At 42.5% G+C, this 19,215-nt stretch overlaps 2 protein-coding genes across 2 annotated transcripts; one reads left to right on the top strand and one right to left on the bottom strand.

Annotated features, from left to right (window-relative positions):
* Positions 1–3,228: 3,228 nt before the first annotated feature.
* On the bottom strand, positions 3,229–8,569 carry LOC119404626 (BEN domain-containing protein 5-like). Its single transcript, XM_037671197.2, has 7 exons — positions 8,277–8,569; positions 7,105–7,214; positions 6,702–7,017; positions 4,380–4,516; positions 4,074–4,212; positions 3,705–3,779; positions 3,229–3,562 (listed from the first exon to the last, which is right to left on the bottom strand). Exons 1-7 carry the CDS (start codon positions 8,461–8,463, stop codon positions 3,438–3,440), a joined length of 1,089 nt encoding a protein of 362 aa, XP_037527125.2. The 5' UTR covers positions 8,464–8,569; the 3' UTR covers positions 3,229–3,437.
* A 404-nt stretch (positions 8,570–8,973) lies between these two features.
* On the top strand, positions 8,974–16,097 carry LOC119405362 (uncharacterized). Its single transcript, XM_049419364.1, has 6 exons — positions 8,974–9,032; positions 9,834–9,983; positions 10,042–10,191; positions 10,470–10,538; positions 11,732–13,440; positions 16,091–16,097. Exons 3-6 carry the CDS (start codon positions 10,081–10,083, stop codon positions 16,095–16,097), a joined length of 1,896 nt encoding a protein of 631 aa, XP_049275321.1. The 5' UTR covers positions 8,974–9,032; positions 9,834–9,983; positions 10,042–10,080.
* Positions 16,098–19,215: the final 3,118 nt, after the last annotated feature.

Genomic DNA, 19,215 nt, shown 5'->3' with positions numbered 1-19,215 from the left:
CATGGTCCGACATATATATATATATATATATATATATATATATATATATATATATATATATATATATATATATATATATAGCCAGGCACAGCGCTTTAGGTGCATATGCTCTGAAGAACAGGATTCTAATTCTTGTTGTCAGGAGCTCAAGAAGAAACTTCTCAAACGAAAATATCCGGAGAAAATTATCGACGATGCGATATACCGAGCTGCAGAACGCAACCAGATGGACAGTTTAAAAGGTAGCAGAAAGGCCAGCGTGTCACAGTCTGCTAATTTGGTACTAACACATTCGGCGTCCATCCCCAAGGTTGGAGGCATACTTCGTAAACATTATAACATCCTTACCCAAAGCGACAGACTAAAAGCCGTTTTTCCTGAGCCTCCTCGTGTCGTGTACAGACGCTCGAAAAACATAGGTGACATTCTTACGTCGTCTAAAATTGTCACAGCTAATCATACCGGTTGCAGCCGCTGCAACAAACCACGGTGTAAAGTTTGTCCTCATATAACACCTTCAATCACTGCCACCAGTACATCAAACCAATTCACATTTACACTTAGAGGAAGTTTCAATTGTGATTCATCTAACGTAGTGTACCTCCTTGAGTGTGGCACCTGCCACATGCAATACATAGGGCAGACGGAAACACCGTTCAGAATCAGGTTCAACAATCACAGATCACATGCCAAATCCCAACCAAACCTTCCACTATCAAAACATGTCAACATGCCGGGCCACTCATTTAACAACCTCAAAGTGACGATACTAGAATCTGGATTCCGCACTAGCCATGACCGTGAGCTTCGTGAATCGTACCTGATTCATAAATTTAAAACTCTCTCCTCTGGAATCAACGAAAGCAAAGGGAAACTAACTTGTCTAGCGCTAGACTAAGAATGAAGACGCGCTTGTGGCACAGTGTAGCCCAGTCAAAAAAAGTCAATGGGTCCAATTGGAAAAATACCAATTGCCACCAATTGGTTTTCGACCAATTGGAATTTCGCCACCAGTTGAGAGCGCACCAATTATATCCAATTGGTAGACCAGTTTACGTCCAATTGGCAAACCATTTGGGCAGTACCGGTGGCCAATTGGTTTTCCAATTGCATTTAACTGGACGTAATTGAATCCAAATGGTGCGCAATTGGTCAACCTATTGAACACACATGGTCAACCAATTATAGATAACTGGTGTGCACCTAGTCAACCAGTCAATGTAAATTGGTGTCGAAATGGTCAACCAGTTGAAAACATATGGTCATCCAGTTAAAGCCAACTGGTCATCAATTGAACCTAACTGGTGCCCAATTGGTTAGCCAGTTGAAAACAAATGGTCATCCAATTAAACATATTGATGCCCAACTGGTCAACCAGTCAATGTGAATGGGTGTCCAAATGGTTAACCTATTGAAAACATATGGTGATCCAGTTCAAGCCAAATGGTCATCCAGTTGAAGCTGACTGGTGCCCAATTGGTTAGCCAGTTGAACACATATGGTGATCCAGTTAAAGCCAACTGGTGCCCAACTGGTTAACCAGTTGAAACCATACGGTCAACCAGTTAGAGCCAACTGGTGTCCAATTGGTTAGCCAGTTGAACACATATGGTGATCCAGTTAAAGCCAACTGGTTAACCAGTTGAAAACATATGGTCACCCAGCTAGAGCCAACTGGTGCTTAATTGGTTAGCCAGTTGAACACACATGGTCATCCAGTTAGAGCTAGGTGGTGCGCAACTGGTCAACCATTTGAAGTACACTCGTGCACAACTGGTGGTCTAGCTTGACCCGAATATTCTTCCATTGGCTGAAAAACATGGGCAAAGAGTACACCAGATTTTTGACGCAAAAATGATAGCGAATTGGACAAAAGAAATGTTGATCCTGAACAAAATGGTCTGGTATGCTTATTTGTGAATGATATGTAATGCACACACATCAAATAAAAACCATACAATGGAGGTACTTGTTTTACGATAATTTATTACTTTAAAAGCATTGTAAAAGTTATAATGACTAGCAAAAAATCAGGTACTCCTTATTCTTCAACTTGCACCTTGCCACACTTAGGAATTTCCTGTGTCCTTTTCCCTGAAAGTGTTGAAAAATACATAAGTGCATGAAAGTTACAAGTTCACGTCACTAATGTTACATATACACAGGATGCAACGATATTGTGGTGCTGCCCTTGAAGCACACTATGAATGTATCTGTGTTCTTGGCTGTAACAGATGGTGGAGAGACTTGCTGCAAAAAAAAAAAAAAAAAAGAAAAAAAAGCTATTCCTACACACTTCCACACAAAGTATGTAAATTATGTTGTAGTTACACCATAATAAACGAACAAGTTCTCTGTGGCTATAATGGAGTGATAGAAGTGGCTTTTGAAGCAGGAAAAACAACCTGCATAGGCAGCTCAACCACTGCACGCCAATGTTCACACGCAACTATTAGTGGCTCAAAGGCTGAAAATTAGCTTGGTTTGGTCACTCGGGCGACATACCCACAGTCGGTTTTGAAACAAATATAGCTAATTCAGCCTTCAGTTGACGTGCAGGTTGCACAAATTGTGCGAGCCTAGGCACAGATGTAGAACAATGAACATGAACAGCAGCCGTTTCACATATTATATATCGGAATTTCTTTATGCAATTAGTCTAGCACTTCCACATTAGATGGGCTCATTGTACAGACGTCCTCTATAAGCAAGGAACCCCATGAGCTCGAAATAACAATAAACGAATGTCAAGTGACAGTGGTATCACGCTCTTGCAAAGCAGGGTAACGGTGAAAGTGAAAGCTGACGCTAGACTCGCACTGTGGCATGGAGCAGCATAAAGTACCATGCTGCCGATAACTTTGACTGCACTTTCCCGCATTGTGAAGTCTAGGTGTCCGCACACATGAAGTGAGAACAAAACAACGCTGTTCAAAGCGGAAAACACCAGAAATCGTGGTTAAAAGCAACGCGTTGAACCGTCCACTTCCCTTCACCAGAGCAACGTGAATCACGCGATCCAACCCTGCACGTCATAACGACTGCAGTGCTCACGTCTCTAGTGGAGGACCTCGCACCCAATATATCTGTGTTTGACTGTATATTCTGTACGAGTTTCGTGCACACTGTAACATTTCTTTTTCCTGCTCAGCCTACATTTGAGGTAACATTTTTGTTTTTTCTGGCTTCAAACATTAGGAGGTCAGCCTAGAATCTGGGCTGGCTCAGATTTGAGTAAACAGTGTTAACTTGATGTGCTGCAAGCTCAAGACTAGCTTTCTCCACATGATACTTTGCATAGATGTAAGCAAATGCACTGGCATGGCATTTAGTCAGTATGATGCTTTAAACACTTTCTTTACCAGGCTGCATGTCATTTAAAAACTACATACAAAGAACCTCCCTGAAATTAGTCAAAACACATTTATAACAGCACCTCACCGTTTTGCCAGCCTCTCAAGGTCTGCCAGCTTCTCAACCACGAAATGGTTCAGCTGCTTGAGTGCAGCAGGCATAAGGGTTTCGGGAATCCCCTGGCGCTGCAGTCTCCGTCTGTAACAGTCTAAAACAAAAAGTTCACAAGGCCTCACTAACTGGTACGAAGAAACAATTTTTAAACAAAAATAGTCTATAAGACTACGGTCTGAAGCAGAATGACCAAAGACAGTTTGCACCAAAACATCACAAAAAGCATGAACACTTACCACGCATCACTTCCACTTTCCAAGGTGTCAGTGGAGCCTTTGCAGGCCGATCGGGAAATCGTGGACACCGCTTCCCTGTAAGACACAAATGAACGGTGATTAACTATAACACAATCTTTCTCTCTGTCTAGTCTTTCTATCTTGTAATGTCTTTATTCCCCTCACTTCTCTTGCATGCTTCACATGCTCCACTTCGTCAAGCGAAGTTTTCATTTAACACTTGCACCTGCTGTACTCGTAGTGGGGCTTGCCCAATTCCTTTGACGCATACCCACCTGAGGATTTTTGTTCACGGTGGACAGATTACAGCTGGCTTAAACAGCTCCGCTGTTAAGAAAGTACAAGGAATTCTATAGAACAGAAACACACCTTGCAAAGAGCGGTTTTTCAGCTGGTCCTTGGGCCAAATTCCCAGGAGGAGGTCCTTAACGAAAAGGGAATCCTTTTGATGGCCCTGAATGTGGTGCCATGCGCTAGAATTTATTTGAAGGCCACCGCCAATGTCCACCTGCATCAGGAAACGTATTGCAGCAAAAAAAAAAAAAAATCATTTTAACAACCATTTAAAAAAGCAGCATTTGCTGTTTAGGCAAGCACAAGGAAAATTTCACTTATGATGGCAACTGTACGTAATACTAAAAATTGCTGAAGCTGCCCTTCAGATGTGGACGTTACCATGGCATTCTCTTTTCTTGCGTAATCATCCTGTGGCGGTGTTTTCTCCCTAGGAATCACGTCCATGCTGTCAATATCCACTTCCCTCGTCGAGTGGTCTGGTCCGCTCTTAGTGGAGCACGAAGCTCTACTGTAGCCTGCATCATCAACACGAAGCATGGCTCATTACAAACAGCAGAACTCGGTCACTTTAAGATGACAGCATAGTCAGGAATCAATATTTAAAGCAAATGAGTTTCAATATAAAGGCTCACATCCAAAATATCGCTACATCCAAGAAAGAAATTGTACCAAAGGCAAGTACTGTACTGTACTGACACAAGAGTTTTTAATTTTTTGTTTTGTTTTTGTAACTAACAATTTGAGAACACACCTCATATTAAATGTGGAACCAAGCTACAAATATAACGGCACTTACTTATTTTTCTTTTTTCAAAGCAGCTTCACAGAGCACTCTAAGTGACAATGGCAACGTGTTGGGTCTGTGCAATGTTTTGCACATGCAACCACTGCCTGGTAAAACATGATGAAGAAAACACAGTACAAATGATCTGCTTAAAACTAAGGCAATAAACTGTCCAAAGAAATTGGAAACCCATAATCAGTGGTGTCTTGCAGTGATGGGAAAGCTGCTACAATTGCTCCAAGCTGCTACATTTCATTAAAGCTGCTACATCTATGCTACAAATGAGCACCATTGCTCCAACCTGCTACATTTCGTGAAAGCTGCTACATCCATGCTACAAATGAGCAGAACTGCTCCAAAGCGGCTACGCATAGCCTCCGAGATTACCTGGCAATGCGCTGCTTTATCTCGGAGGCCACCGTCAAGGGGATTTTTCAGCAACACCAGGTGGCAGATAGGCTGCCGCCTCTCGTGCCATTCGTAGGCAGAGCCAATCCAATACAATCCAATGCGTGGGCACGTGGCTGTGTAGTGTCGGTCATAGAGTTTCCTAAAATGACCTAGAGGGAACTCTGGCACTGCGATCTTTCAGCCACCATGGGAATGATGGGTAGTACACGGATTTGCCTAGTCTTCGTGCTTGTGGGCTTCGAACGCACTTGTGGCTTTGTTTATTGCTATGTTTTGGTTTTCTTTCGGATAAAAGAATGTATCGTTGTGACCTTCGTGACCAGATTTGAATCGGTGAGCCTAAAGAAGTTAAAGTGGTGAAGTGAAACTGCTGATTTTTGCTGAACTTCGTTTTGCGACAAAGCAGATGCAGGCGACGCGGAGCCAAGCGGAGCCTAAAGAACGAAGTTTAGACAAATCCGTGTACTACCCATGATTCCCATGCTGGCTGAAGTGCGATGCATTGCAGCTCCCATAGACACTAGCGCCAGAGTTCCCTCTAGTAAGTATTGTAGGAAACACTATGGTGTCGCTACCCGGTGGCACTGTCGTTTGAGCTGAGTGCAGTTGCGGCTCATTCCCAGTTTTCGCTGCGTGCCGCAGCCTCGCAGTCGTACCGGCGAGGCTGTCTTTGTGTCAACCAGTCTTCATATATTTGTGATCCTAGGCTTTGTTTAAAGCTTGCGTTAGTTGCGCCGTCATTGAACTCATGCGCACACTGTATTTAATACTTCATTTTATTGTATAATAAAACCATTAAAACGCCATCTGACCTGTTTTTTTTTTTTCGTTTTCGCAACCTGCTACAAAACTGAGGGCAGCTGCTACAAATCATCATTTTTCCTGCTACAAAACCTGATACAAAACACTTTTGGCCATTCCCATCACTGTGTCTTGGCATAAATGAGCATTTAATTATTGGGTGACAAGTTCTTTCATGCTCTGCCGACTTGAAAAGCCTTTTGTGGTCCTATGCAAGATCGTCACCACTGGTTGGAAGAAAAGCTCTCCAACATTGTATGGCGAGCTCATGTTATAACTGTAATACCTTTTTATATAATTTTCTTACAATTCTACGAAGGCAAACTCTCCCCTTATTTTATAAATGTGTAAACATGGTATGCACAAACATCTCCCCTTGTTTAATTTTATGATTTGAAATTGTAAGGAAGTTTTAATTTGAAAGAAGCCTATAATTTAAACAAAATAATCTAGGTAGAGGCAATGCTTACACCACTGGCGCAGCCAGGGGGAGGGCCAGGGGGTGTTCAAAGCCCCGCCCCAACATTTCAGTTTGGCAATATAGGCACACATACAAATGCATGCATGAACGTACATAAAGTATAGTTGAGTCCCCCCCCCCCTCCAAAAAAAAATTGCTGGCTATGCTACTGGCATACAAATTACAAATAAGTCCATGTAGCAGCCACAGAAGCCATAAAACTACAGAAAGCTGAATTCCATACCTGTGCCTTCATCTATGGCTGTCAGCATTTTTTCCTGCAGCCTCATGTTCAGCTGCCTCAGCTTCATGGCCTCCTGCTCCAACTCTTCGTTTTTGTTTCGCAGTTCCTCAATTTTTTTGCACTTTCTTTCCACAAGGCCTTCAAGTCTCTGTACCTTGTACTTCAGCTCAGTGACTAGGCCACCCCTATCGTCATATGTTGGCCTCTTTTTCTGCTTCTTTAAAGCAGCTTCTTCCCTTTGCTGGATGTCGTCAGTTTTTTTTTTTAACATGTCCAATAGCTCCTGCTTTGGGCCAGAGGGCTTTTTTGCAGGACGCTGCACACAAAACCAAAAAACGTATTATGAGGCTGTTTAAAGTCATACAATGCATAAGCAAGGATACAGCACTACGTAAACAAGTACCTCTGGCTCGACATCATCGTCTTCATCTTCGCCGTCAGGCGAATATGCCATTCTTTCAAATCTAAGCCTCTGCCGGCCTCTTCCCTCCGCCTCCAGGTCTTCTTCTGATTCTGGAAAATATTAAAGGAATACACATTGAAAAATCTTAAAAGAAAACAATTTCATTATGAGCCATGGATGTGCGACTAGGCTGCACTGCAAGTACAAAAGGAAACACAGAACAGTGGCAACAGATTTAGTGGGAAAGAATATTATGCTGAGTGTATGCTTAAATAAGCCTTCCATTTATATGAAAGGATCCTTAGAATTTTCAGTAGTCCTTGCATCAATCATAAAAAGTGCATGCTCTACATGCAATAAGCCTCAAACAGAAGCAGGGAGAATAAATATATTTGTGCATAGTATCACAGCAACCATGAAACATTTTCATGTGCTCATTAACTGTCTTTGTGTATATGCATATTGTGTTAAGAGGGAACAAATACACTTCATATATATATATATGCTTAAATCCAGATTTTCTTTTCGTTTTTCTTTTTCATTTGGGAAGGGGGGGGGGGACCTCACTGGTGGGCATATTAATCAATATCATGACTACTGCATGAACACTCGCGATCAATAATTATTTTATTTGACCTACGTAACAGTGCTCTAAGGGCATGAAGTCAGCTGCGAGGGACTCGAGTTCGCCACGTGCGGCACGTGGCGAACACGTGCCGTACGCTGGAAGCTGCGCAGACAAACGTCAAAAGTGAGGGAGGAGAGGGGTATGATCTGGATCAGTGCATACATTTCAAGGGCAATTATCGAGTTGTGCTGTACTGCATGGAATTATAGCACGACTCGGAAAATGGAAAGAAAGGCGATCCCTTAAACATGCATCTCGCCTAGCAACAAGTTTTATTGAAGAAGAGATTGGGCGCAAAAGACAGTTGAGCATGTATGGTAATTTACTATTATACTACACTAGCTTCTTTAGGTGTATTTGGAAATTACGGAAGTTGCAAGAATATATTTAAATTACGCTCATTTCAAGACAAAAGTATGTGTCATTGTTCAGACCGACCGCACGCATCGGATAGCGTCCACAACGATAGGCATATGCGCACCGCGGAACACAAGAAATGCACTTGACAAGGCAAAATAAATGTGTGCTCAAACGAACAGCTTACCTCCCAGAGCTAGAATCCGAGCCCGGTAAAAGTCCGAGGTCCCGTCCGGATCGGTCCATTTCACCGAATAAAAGAACTTCGATTTGAAATCCTTCGCGTTCTCGGGATGGAAGTTTTCTATGTCTCGAATGTCCACAACCGCAAGTTTTCGATCATCCTCATACCGCACTTTTGCGTGCGTGATCATTCTTGCGCTACTGTACACACGTGAAAGAGAAAAAGGTAACGCAGCCGACAGATCCAGGATCGTAGTACAACTTCTAGAACACTGCGATCGTAGGCAAATCTAGCATGTCTGCGCGACATGTGCGCGATGCACGCAGGTGCACGTGCGGAATGTTAAAAGTTCACGAGCCGCGTGCTCGTACTTGACAGATGCATGTTTGCATGTAAAATCATCGTGCTGCCTGACGCATGTGACCTGTATATTAATATGTCTAATTTATTTAGTTTTTTATGAGTATATAGTGGTTTACCGGGTATACAGGTATTACTAATAAATGAAATACTGAAATACGAAACTGGACACCTTTCGTCATGCTGAACCAGCAGTGCCAGCCAGGTTGTGTTATTCGCTGAGCAACAATCTGAGGATCATCTACACGTGCAACAACAAATCGCCTGTTGGAGCATGTTAATGCGATCATAATGGATCAACTTCCTAAGAGAAAGAAAAGAGGCCCATATAAACGATACATCAACCATGGATCGGACTTCGTGCTACCGAGAAGTACTAAGAGGGCTTGCCAACACAATGTAAGTTTACCTTCCTTTTTGTTCTATCGCCTTCAATACGCATGCGCTTGTGTTCAAAGACTCACAGAGGACTGCATGTTTTGGTTCGCATAGCTAAAAAGCCTAGCGTATTAACAACGGCTTGTGCGGGCGAACAACCTGCGTTTGTCTGCACATGTAGTTGTCGAAGGTCAACGTAAATATCAGCGGCAGATCGCTCGGCGGTCATACCGAACTACGCTGTAACATACTGTTTAGTGAACAATGAAGACTTGTATTTCTGCGAAATTTCAGTACAAATAAAGCGGTTGTGAACGGCAGCCGTTATTTAAGCAGATCACTGCAACTAAGTTAAACATAGACTTAACAATGTTCAGCACATCAGCAGAAAATCTGTACTTGTGCATTGAAAGCACTTGTCGCTGTTCAGTACATTGCATCTGTTAGAACATTTAAAGCGGACAACGTTTATGTATGAATTCACAGCTTGCGTGAAATTGTTACGATGTTCTCAGGAGTTTTGCAACTATACTGCCTACAGGCTAGTTATATTTCACAGTAGTGCATAATTCAACTATTTTGTCCGCTTTGGATGTATTATTAGGTGTAGTTTGCAAAATTGTGATATCTCTTTTCATTGCTGAGGTAGAGTCATTGCGTTCGTTTTTTTTTTTTTCAACAAAAAGTAAACCCAATTAGAACTGAAGCTGTCATTCTCAAAAACAAAAAGCGTCCTCTATTATGATATATTTAAATAGCAGCTCTCAAAGTAAAGCGTCCTCTTAAGGCATGCACATGTCTAAGATCCTTTTTTGCATTCAGGAAGTGCCTACGGACACAACCTCATCTGATGATGAAGCAGTCTCCAACAATGCAGCGCCCGGACTAAGCCAAGCAGCAGGTCAAGCTTCAGTCTTGTCAGATATAAACAGCGTACTTCAAACTGATACGTTGAGTAGTCAGGATGAACAGGTGAGGTAGTATGTTTCAAATGTTAAGTGTATTTTATTAATAAACTGTTTTGTCACAGGAAACTTCAAACGACGCTTGTGGTGCAGCGGCCTCCAGCATGGCATCTGCTGCGGTCAGTCGCAATACTTCAGAACTGCAAGCAACCAATGATGGGCCACAGCATGCCATCCCGATGATTTCCCACGACACATTGCTAAATGATGAAGAGGTACACACACATACCTATATTTATATGTGTATGTATATGTATGACCAAACTGTTTACACCAAAGGGGTTGTTCGGACTAGTGAGTAATCTGCAATGGCATCACACAGACATGGCAGCACTTGTGCCTGTTGTGTCTCCATGTGTGGTGTCGTTGTAGATCTTGCACTAAAAAATCGAACAAGGCTTTGCCACAAATTAGGGTGGTGCTGATCTCTGTCTAGTTCCCTTTTCTCTTGGTTTCATTGTTTTTGTCTTTCTTTTTTTTTATTTTTTTGCAGCTTTCCATGTCTGATGATGATGGTTCAGAGCAACATGATCCTGGAGAGCTGGCTTCAGAAGATGACATGGTAGGTCCATCAGAAATTGCAAAATTTACACAAACATGGTTGACGTCATTAACTGTTAGGGGCCCAGTTAACATGTTTGGGCATTGCAAATACTGAAGCTCAGTGTAGCTAACACATTTATTTTTGCTAGATATTAAATGTCTGCCGTAAAATCCCACCAGTGCTTTTGAGAACAAGCACTAAGTAATGTAATCAAAATTGTACAAGGCACGAGAACTTCCTGAAAGGTACTGCATCTCTTATTACTTGCTTTAGGACATAGGGGCTGCTTGGTTATAGCAGTGTAGCCTCTGGTTGCTGATTGCAGAGTGTATTTGCAGGCTATTTTTAATTTTCAGAAACCTCATTCACATTGCCTCTTAACCGATTTCAAATTTTTGAATCGCATGCTGCAAAAATTTTTAGAATCAGTTGAGTAAGTGCGGAGTTGAAGTTATTTGTCGTATGCTTCAAGCGCTTTCTCTCTCCTTTCGTGCCAGCAAGCACACTGAAAGCTACGGAGGGAGGGGAATGACAGGGGGCAAAAAGATGCGACCCTTCGTCAGCATGGCTCATGATCTTGAGCACCTTCTTGTTTTTCTTCGAACACGCGGCTTAATTTCAGCATGATCGCGAGTGCGCTTGGGGGTACGTGGCAGCATCCCGCAGCGGCCACAGTAACTATGCAGCAAATCAGCCAATCGCTGTGGATGTGGGTATATGGTGCAAAAATTTGGGTATATGGCATCAGTTGTAGAGAGAAGGGGGATCAATTTCTAGCTGACTGAGAATTAATTGTAAATTCTAGACCATGTGCCGCACTATAATGTTTGTCTCGGTAGCCTGGACTACTGATCGGCAGCATTTTCTGATTATACTAAAATAAGCGTTGCAGGGCCCCTTTAAAGCTGAAAACTAAGCACAGCAACTGTTTTCCATTTAGAATAAACGCTTTAGCACAAGTTTACTGCTTCATGCTTGTCAAATTTTCTTTAGTAACATATTGATTTGGTTGGTCCATACAGTAGGTTACAAAATCATTTATTTAATATTACCTGCTTAGTGTTCAGTTAAGACATGCCTAATAGCTCTGGCTTTCTGGCTCCTTTTGGGGTCTTAATTTATTGTCCTGCTTTATAGTCTAACTTCGACCGTAAATGTTGATGGCTGGGCACCTGCTCCATTTTTAGTGACTATTTCTTTTCTCCTTTCCGCAGCAAATGCCTAACAGTCCCACAGCGCCTGGTCATGGTGGCAAGTCGCTTTTTGGAGAGTTATTTACCGATGTTGTGACTGAAAGAGTGGTTCTGTCTAGAGGCGATATTCTCCTCATGGTGCTGAAGCACGCTGTCAAAAATAATTCATCATTTGCAGGGCTGACCAGCATCTTAGACCTTATCAACAGAATTTTCGAACGACCAATATTGCCTCATTCACGTTACCAGCTCTCCAAACTTTTGAGCAAAACAGGCACAACAATGACATATTATTGTTTTTGCCCCAAATGCTTCACACACATAGAAAATGCTGAAACAAATGCCTCTTTTCACTGCACAAAGTGCGGACACAAAACTAGTGTTTCTAGTTTATCTGATATGCCTTTTTTTGTGACTCTTGATGTGGAATCGCAGTTGCAAAGATTGTTGAAAGACTGTACACTTCTTGACTTAACAAAGCCACTTAACCATGATGGCTCATTGGGTGATCTGTATGATGGCGAAATGTACCGCAATTTTGCAGCTGCAACACAGCAGTGTGGTCCCAGAATCAGCTTCACATTAAATGCTGATGGCACACCGCTTTTCAAGTCAAGTGGCACGTCCATTTGGCCTATTCAGCTAATTGTAAATGAGGTTCCGGCTGAGCAGAGGATGTCAAAACTTGTGCTTGCAGCATTGTGGTTCTGGAAGGAGAAGCCACACATGGAGCTTTTTCAGAGCACATTTGTTAAGCAAATGAGCCAGCTTAGCGAAAGTGGCTTTGTCTTGGAGCAAAAGGGGCAACTTCAGACATTTAAAGCTTATTGCATTTGTTGTGCGGTTGACTCGGTTGCCAGGGCACCTATGCAAGGTGTCACTCAATTTAATGGTTATTTTGGGTGTAACTGGTGTTTACAGAAAGGTGAACGAGCTGGTGGTTCAACAAAGTACCCTGTTCAGCCAGTTAACCCCACTGAGCGTACAGAGAGCCAGATGGTTGAAGACATGACAACTGCAGTTAGGCAAGGAGTGACCGTTCATGGTGTAAAAACGGCATCTCCATTGATCAGCCTGCCTTATTTTCACATTGTAGCAGGATTTGTTCCTGATTACATGCATTGTATTTTACTTGGAGTAGGACGACAATTCTTAGATTTATGGTTTGAGTCTTCTGGTTGTGCTTACTCTCTAAGCCGCAAGCAACACACAATCGATGAGAGGCTTATGGCTATCAGGCCACCAAAGGATGTAAAAAGATTGCCAAGACCAACGAAGGAGCGGAAATGGTGGAAGGCGAAAGAGCTGGAAAATTGGATATTGTACTACAGCATTCCAGTACTTGATGGCATTCTTGACAGAAGATACCTTCAGCACTGGGCATGCATGGTTGAAGCTTTGCATATTATGCTGCAGTGCAGTATAGAAACTTCTGAGCTGACTAGAGCTGAGAAACTCTTGTTAGAATTTCATGTGCGTTCAGAAATGCATTTTGGAAAAGCTTTTATGACGTATAATATGCACGAGTTGACGCATATTGTAAAGAGTATTCGTGACTGGGGACCCCTGTGGGCACACTCTGCGTTTCCATTTGAATCGGGAAATGGGAGCCTCAAGGAAGCTATCAAAGCTGCAAATGGGATTCCCCATCAGCTGTGCAGAGTTCTGCAAATTGAAAATACTGTGATGGAACTGCAGGATCTGGCTGTCAGCCCTAGCGTGGTGCAGTACTGCAATTCTTTTGATGCCAAAGTCACACACAAAAGCAAAAGCAGCAGTGATGGCACCCGTTTCTTTGGAAGTGGTATTCCTATTCCACCAGCCTGTTCATTGCCTGAGCAAGAAATCCCACCACCTTCTGTACAGTACAGAAGAATGATGGTAAATGGTTCAATCCTGACAGACTGCTCATACGCGTCAAAGAAGAAGACTAATAGTTCAGTTATTCAACTCTTGGATGGGTCATTTGCCATTATTGAAAAGATCATTTTGAGTGGTGATAACACATCCATATGTGTCCGGAAACTTCGGTGCCGACCAGTAAATTATGACTTGGTGACTGTAAACCATGTGCAAAAAGTGCTATTCAAAGAGTCGCCGGCAGTAATTATTCAGCCTCTAGAAATAAGAAGTGTTAGTGTATTAATCAATTTGGAAAATGTTTCATACGTATGTGCACCTCCCAGCACCCTTTCTCTGTAGTCTTCTTGTTCGACAGTTCTATGTTCCCTAGATGCTCCTGACACAGGTCTGATAGTAGAATGGCCTAGAAAGTATGCACATAATTTTAAATAAGTAAACAAATGCAAAAATTAAACCGTAACCCGACTGAGCAGCACTCCTTCGTGTGCACTGGGTGGGAGGGCGTGTGAAACATGCAGTCAGTCCTGTACGGAGGACAAAAAAAATTACACCATCTCCCGCTAAAGGGGACCATGAGGCGATGCGAAGCCAGAGCACTTGCATGATCGCGTTCCGTTGGCATTCATTGGGCATGTTACCGACCTTGGATCGTTATTAACGTTGTAGGCGAAGGTGAAACGGTTAACGAATGTCATTATTGAGCACCGTCTAGTACTTGAGGTATGCACTTTGCTTTGATGAGGATGGCTTTGTGGTCGCTGAAGTGAACCGTGAGGGGATCTTGGTGCAGTGGGTGGATCTTGAAATTGGTGAAGACATGATCAATGCATGTGCCATGAATGGTAGTTCGCTGCCCTTCGCTTCTCAGCTTTGTCTTGAGTGGACGCAATTGGGCTGATGCTGACGCGTGCTTGCGTCAGCCCACTCACTGATGGGACTGTTGCTTCCATCATGCTTCATCGGAAGCACCAATGGAGTCAAGCGGAGTCAACCAAAGCAAGCGCTGCGCTGAACACGCGCTGCGCTCTAACCGCTTAGAGGAGGAGAGTAGCGCATGCACCATGAAAGCAGAAGCGAAAACGCAGAAGCGCAAGCAGGTGCTGGTAGAGAAGTGGAGAGAGTAACGCGCAGCTGTCGGAGAGAGGGAAGGAGGAGAGGTGCGCATGCATAGTGTGAGTGCAGACTACCACGGCGCGTGCGGATCACCACGCCACGTTACATACCCCTGAGCAAGAGATGCGTCGCATTTAAATGGTGAAGAGCTGGCAGATGCTGCCGATTTATGGGCCTTCAGTGTCTGTGTGTCGATATCTTAGGACTTATGTCTTTGGAACTGTCAGGATAAGCAGATGCAATTTCGATTAATTCAACATCCATAAATCACCATTTGCATTTGACCCGCTGCCACATGAGTCAGTTGTTTGAGAATGCTGGTAATCCAAAGCAGCACATCTCGCTGCAACATGAAAATCAAGGGTAGCCCCAACCACTGATTTTAGCGAGCTATTTTAGGTGTTTTAGCCCTTTTCGAGGAAGCAGTTGATATAATCACTAAGAGATTATGGAACACTGCTTTCCTCATTTGCTCATTTTCTTTGGAAGAGTGCTGGTGATAGTGCAAAGCAACAACTGGTGCATTTGTTCATCACATAAGGAGGTACAGTGACTGCTCATTGTTCTCTTGATATATAATGAAAGCCATGCCTTTGTGGCATCCAAAAATGCGAAATACCAGCAGTACAAGCTGGGTTTTGTGCACGTGAGCACTATTGCAGCTCTAATCACACTGGTGTGACCGTACATTGAAACTTGCATTACTTGGAAAATCATCGCGAACATGACATCTCACAAGATGGAAGACACAGTATGAGCACAGTCTAACAATTGAAGTTTATTGAAACAAAAACGAACGCATGTAAAACAAAAACCATGCATGTGCAGGAACTTCCGGTCACGTGAAAGAAATTTCTAACCAGCAAACTTCATGGGGATCCATTGACCTCTTAAAATTGCAAAGTTGCCTAGATGCAAACACCTCGTGCCCAGTGTGTACTTGTGCAGTGCGTATCAATCATTCAGTCTTGTCAGAGTGGCATATGTCATTCAAGTTGCTGTGCCTTGTGAAATTTTATGTGCACTGTAAATTTGTCATTTAATTTCAAATGCAGCTATGTATAAATTTTGTGCATTTGTGTATGATTTTTTACATATGTACATATATTGCATGCATGTTATTTTTGTGTTTTGTTTGTGTGTCCTTATGCCTGGACTTGCTGTATTTTTGCCCATTTTAATAAACATATTGCTGTGGAACGCCATGAACTTCTCTGAAATGCTTGGTTGTCTTCTGTTATGCAAACAGCAGTAAGATTATGCTGCTGTGCTTTCATTAATTTCAAGAACACTACTGTGCAGAAAGAGGTTGCGTAGTGTATCTATTAAAATATGTCCAGACTAATCTCAAATGCTTGCACTGCTGCCATTAGTGGCATGCATTTCTCATACATTTTTCAGGAGTTGAGCCCTCTTCCAGTGAACCTGCTTCATTTTGCACTAGGAAATGGTATTTCTTCTAAATTTCGAAATATATGTTAAATGCGAGTCATTTTAGTGAACCAAAGGCACTTTGACTGTTTCTATCTATCTAGCCGCTTACGTCTGTGTTCTCGTGGTTGTCTCTTGGTATATATCAAAATCGGCACAGGAGCACTTCAATGTATGATGAACACAATCTGCAGGCCATGACTTAACGCGACTTCCCTGTGGCATGCATCATGAAATCCTTTCCACCAGTCGTGTGGCACATACCCATGGTATGCGGTTAAGTGCTATAAGTGGTTCATAGTCTATATCATCCCAGACTTTGGAAATCTTAACGAACAGCGTGAATGAGCCCGTTTCATTGATAGGTGAATTATCCAGATGGCATCGAAGAACAAAAATCATGGCTCTAGCCGGAATCAAACACTGGCATTCTGCATGGCAGTTTCCAGAGTCGCTGCTTCAAACTGCTTTGGAAAAATACCCTGTACAATCCTTCTGTCAGGACAAATCTAATTGTGGTTGCAGAGTTGCCTATCCTATTTATTATATCACTGTGATTAATTTTACATATGTGCACTTATAACTGCTAGCTATATTCAAGCGTTGCACTTGTCTGTAGATATGCACATCATTGCTCCATAGTGTGCACTTCGTGGCGATGAAACTGACATGTAAGTTGCAATGTGAGCACCAAAGTTATGTCGGGCCATAAGCTACCCTTCAGGCGCCAGTGTACTCGACATGCCTGGTAAGTCCACGATATGCGCAGAGCTACTAATTCACACAAAGACATCGATCCACCTCATAACGCTTAAGGCTCAAAGCAGAAAATCCGGCATTGGCTGACGCATGCTTACTGCTTCACACGACTGATTCCCACAATGCGTGGGACCTGCCAGATTTTTACACTCCATTTGCACTACACCCTTTGTGCACTAACAAGAATCGTTAATCTCATATCCATGTGAGTGAGCATTGCTATGTCTACGCAAAATACTCAAGAAAATAAATAATTAAAACAAGCGATGAGGCTTGCTTGTAGCAATGGGCCTATTTTCGTCCAGGCATTTGCTCTGCAGGAGACTGAAGGTACAGCTTCTACGAGCACAGCTGTAGGTCACACAAACCAGCAGAGCTAGCCGCATTTTTAATTGCACCATATTCAAAACGCTGTTAATGCTATTACTGTCCCACTGTTTTAAGTTAGGATGTACCTTATAATAAATACCACAAATCTAGAAAAAAAAGTAGCTTGTAAGGAACATAAATGGCCTAAAACTGCAACTTGGGGCACAGCCTGATGAAGGTTTCAATTCAGAATGTGCATACATGGCACAATTGAATGGAATAGATAAAAATTATTATGACGACTCATTGAGCCTGGAATTCTGCCCCGACCTATAGCGATTTAAGTTGCCATTTTAATAACAAATGCCAAGTTTTATATATATCAAACAATTTTAATCGGAAGAAAAACGTCCAATAGGTCTACCCAATTGGAGTTGTACAACCAATTGGACCAACAAGCATTCCAATTGGGAGGCCAATTGGAATGCTCTGTTCCAGTTGTTTTCCAATTGGAATGTGTGCAACCAATTGGACCAACAAGCATTCCAATTGGGAGACCAAATGGCAAAAAGTGGACCAACTGGAATGACCAATTGGAACTGTGAGGTCCAATTGGTCTTTCCTATTGGAGTGCGGCATTCCAGTTGGTTTCCAATTAATCCCATTTGGGACCAATTGCTAGAAACTGGTATGACCAATTGGACCCATTAACTTTTTTTGACTGGGAGTGCCTGCATCGCCTGTATCGCGCCTTCTTGGTCTTTTATTTCGTTTTAATAGGTTGGTCTTTTGTTGTTGACTTTTTTTCGCTTTTTTTTCTTTATTGCAATGGCTTGAATTGTAGGCTTATTTATCCCCCTCGTTACACTGAGATTGTGCTTATACTGTCATGCCTTGTCATTACACCTGTGCATATGTACATCTTCTAACTACGCATAATCACGGTACACGTCACAATTATCGGAGAGATTCAATCTGTATGTCTTACTCTCTGTATTCGCATTCTGTTCTGTTCTTAAAACACGTGATAATGTGTGATGCGCATTGCTGTTCCAATCAGTGCAGATGGCACTGACTTGTTTTTGAAAAGTGCTTTTAAAGCCATGTATCAAATGTTCTCGCGTTACTCTGACGAAGGCTGGTCCACCAGCTGAAAACGTTAAGTAAATCTGCTTTCAAGAAAGTTTCGTTGCCCCTTCTTTGCATATAATACGTCGGGTCCAGCGTGAATGACGTTCAAAGAATTCGATATATATATATATATATATATATATATATATATGTCTATATAGGAACTCCGAAGAAACACCAACATTACCATCAAGCCATCAAGCCTGCTGATAAAGGGGTTGCATAGTAATTCTAAACATGTCGGATTACGTAAAGGAAGGGGAACGACAACTATCAGACACAAAATTCTACAAAGAACTTCCAAAAGACCCGACTCCCGAATTTGAGACTGAGATAAAAGCAACGCTAAATAATCTCCGCCGGGAAGGAAAAATTACCGGCAAAATGCTAAAAGCGATGTTGCCGGCCCATTCTGTTCCCAGTCGCTTCTATCTACTCCCTAAAATACACAAAGCAGGCAATCCGGGACATCCGATAGTATCCAGTAACAGTACATCAACAGAAAATATATCAGAATTCATTAATTCCCTGATGAAAGACATCCCACCGGCTTTTCCCTCTTACCTAAAGGACACAAACCATTTCATCCACAAAACTTGTAATCTCAACATCCCAGGTGATAGCTTTCTGGTGACCATGGACGTCTGCTCACTGTACACTAGCATACCCCACCGCAACGGAATTGTGGCTACGGTTTCTGAGTATGTGAAATTTGACTCATCGGCCGGTGTAAGTGGCGAGATACTGTCTACACTTCTCGCTCTTGTACTAAACCATAACCATTTTGAGTTTAATGGCAAGCACTTCCTTCAGGTCAGTGGCACTGCAATGGGCACAAAAATGGCCCCGAACTTTGCGAGCATCTTTATGGCATCTCTTGAAATCCCATTTATTGA

This window comes from Rhipicephalus sanguineus, chromosome 9, assembly GCF_013339695.2.
Source record: "Rhipicephalus sanguineus isolate Rsan-2018 chromosome 9, BIME_Rsan_1.4, whole genome shotgun sequence".
In the NCBI taxonomy this organism is placed as follows: domain Eukaryota; kingdom Metazoa; phylum Arthropoda; class Arachnida; order Ixodida; family Ixodidae; genus Rhipicephalus; species Rhipicephalus sanguineus.
Note: the sequence above shows the minus strand (reverse complement) of the source record. Positions and strands in the feature narration are given on the sequence as shown.

Bases quoted from the DNA above. Each gene is read 5' to 3' on its own strand.
- LOC119404626 (XM_037671197.2), bottom strand. From the start codon at position 8,463: ATGATCACGCACGCAAAAGTGCGGTATGAGGATGATCGAAAACTTGCG. The intron at 7,215-8,276 runs GTAAGCTGTTCG...AATATTTTCCAG, and splicing joins TCGGATTCTAGCTCTGGGAG to AATCAGAAGAAGACCTGGAG. The intron at 3,780-4,073 runs GTGTGTTTCTGT...TGTGTCTTACAG, and splicing joins GAAAAACCGCTCTTTGCAAG to GGAAGCGGTGTCCACGATTT.
- LOC119405362 (XM_049419364.1), top strand. From the start codon at position 10,081: ATGGCATCTGCTGCGGTCAGTCGCAATACTTCAGAACTGCAAGCAACC. The intron at 10,192-10,469 runs GTACACACACAT...ATTTTTTTGCAG, and splicing joins CATTGCTAAATGATGAAGAG to CTTTCCATGTCTGATGATGA. The intron at 10,539-11,731 runs GTAGGTCCATCA...TTCTCCTTTCCG, and splicing joins TGGCTTCAGAAGATGACATG to CAGCAAATGCCTAACAGTCC.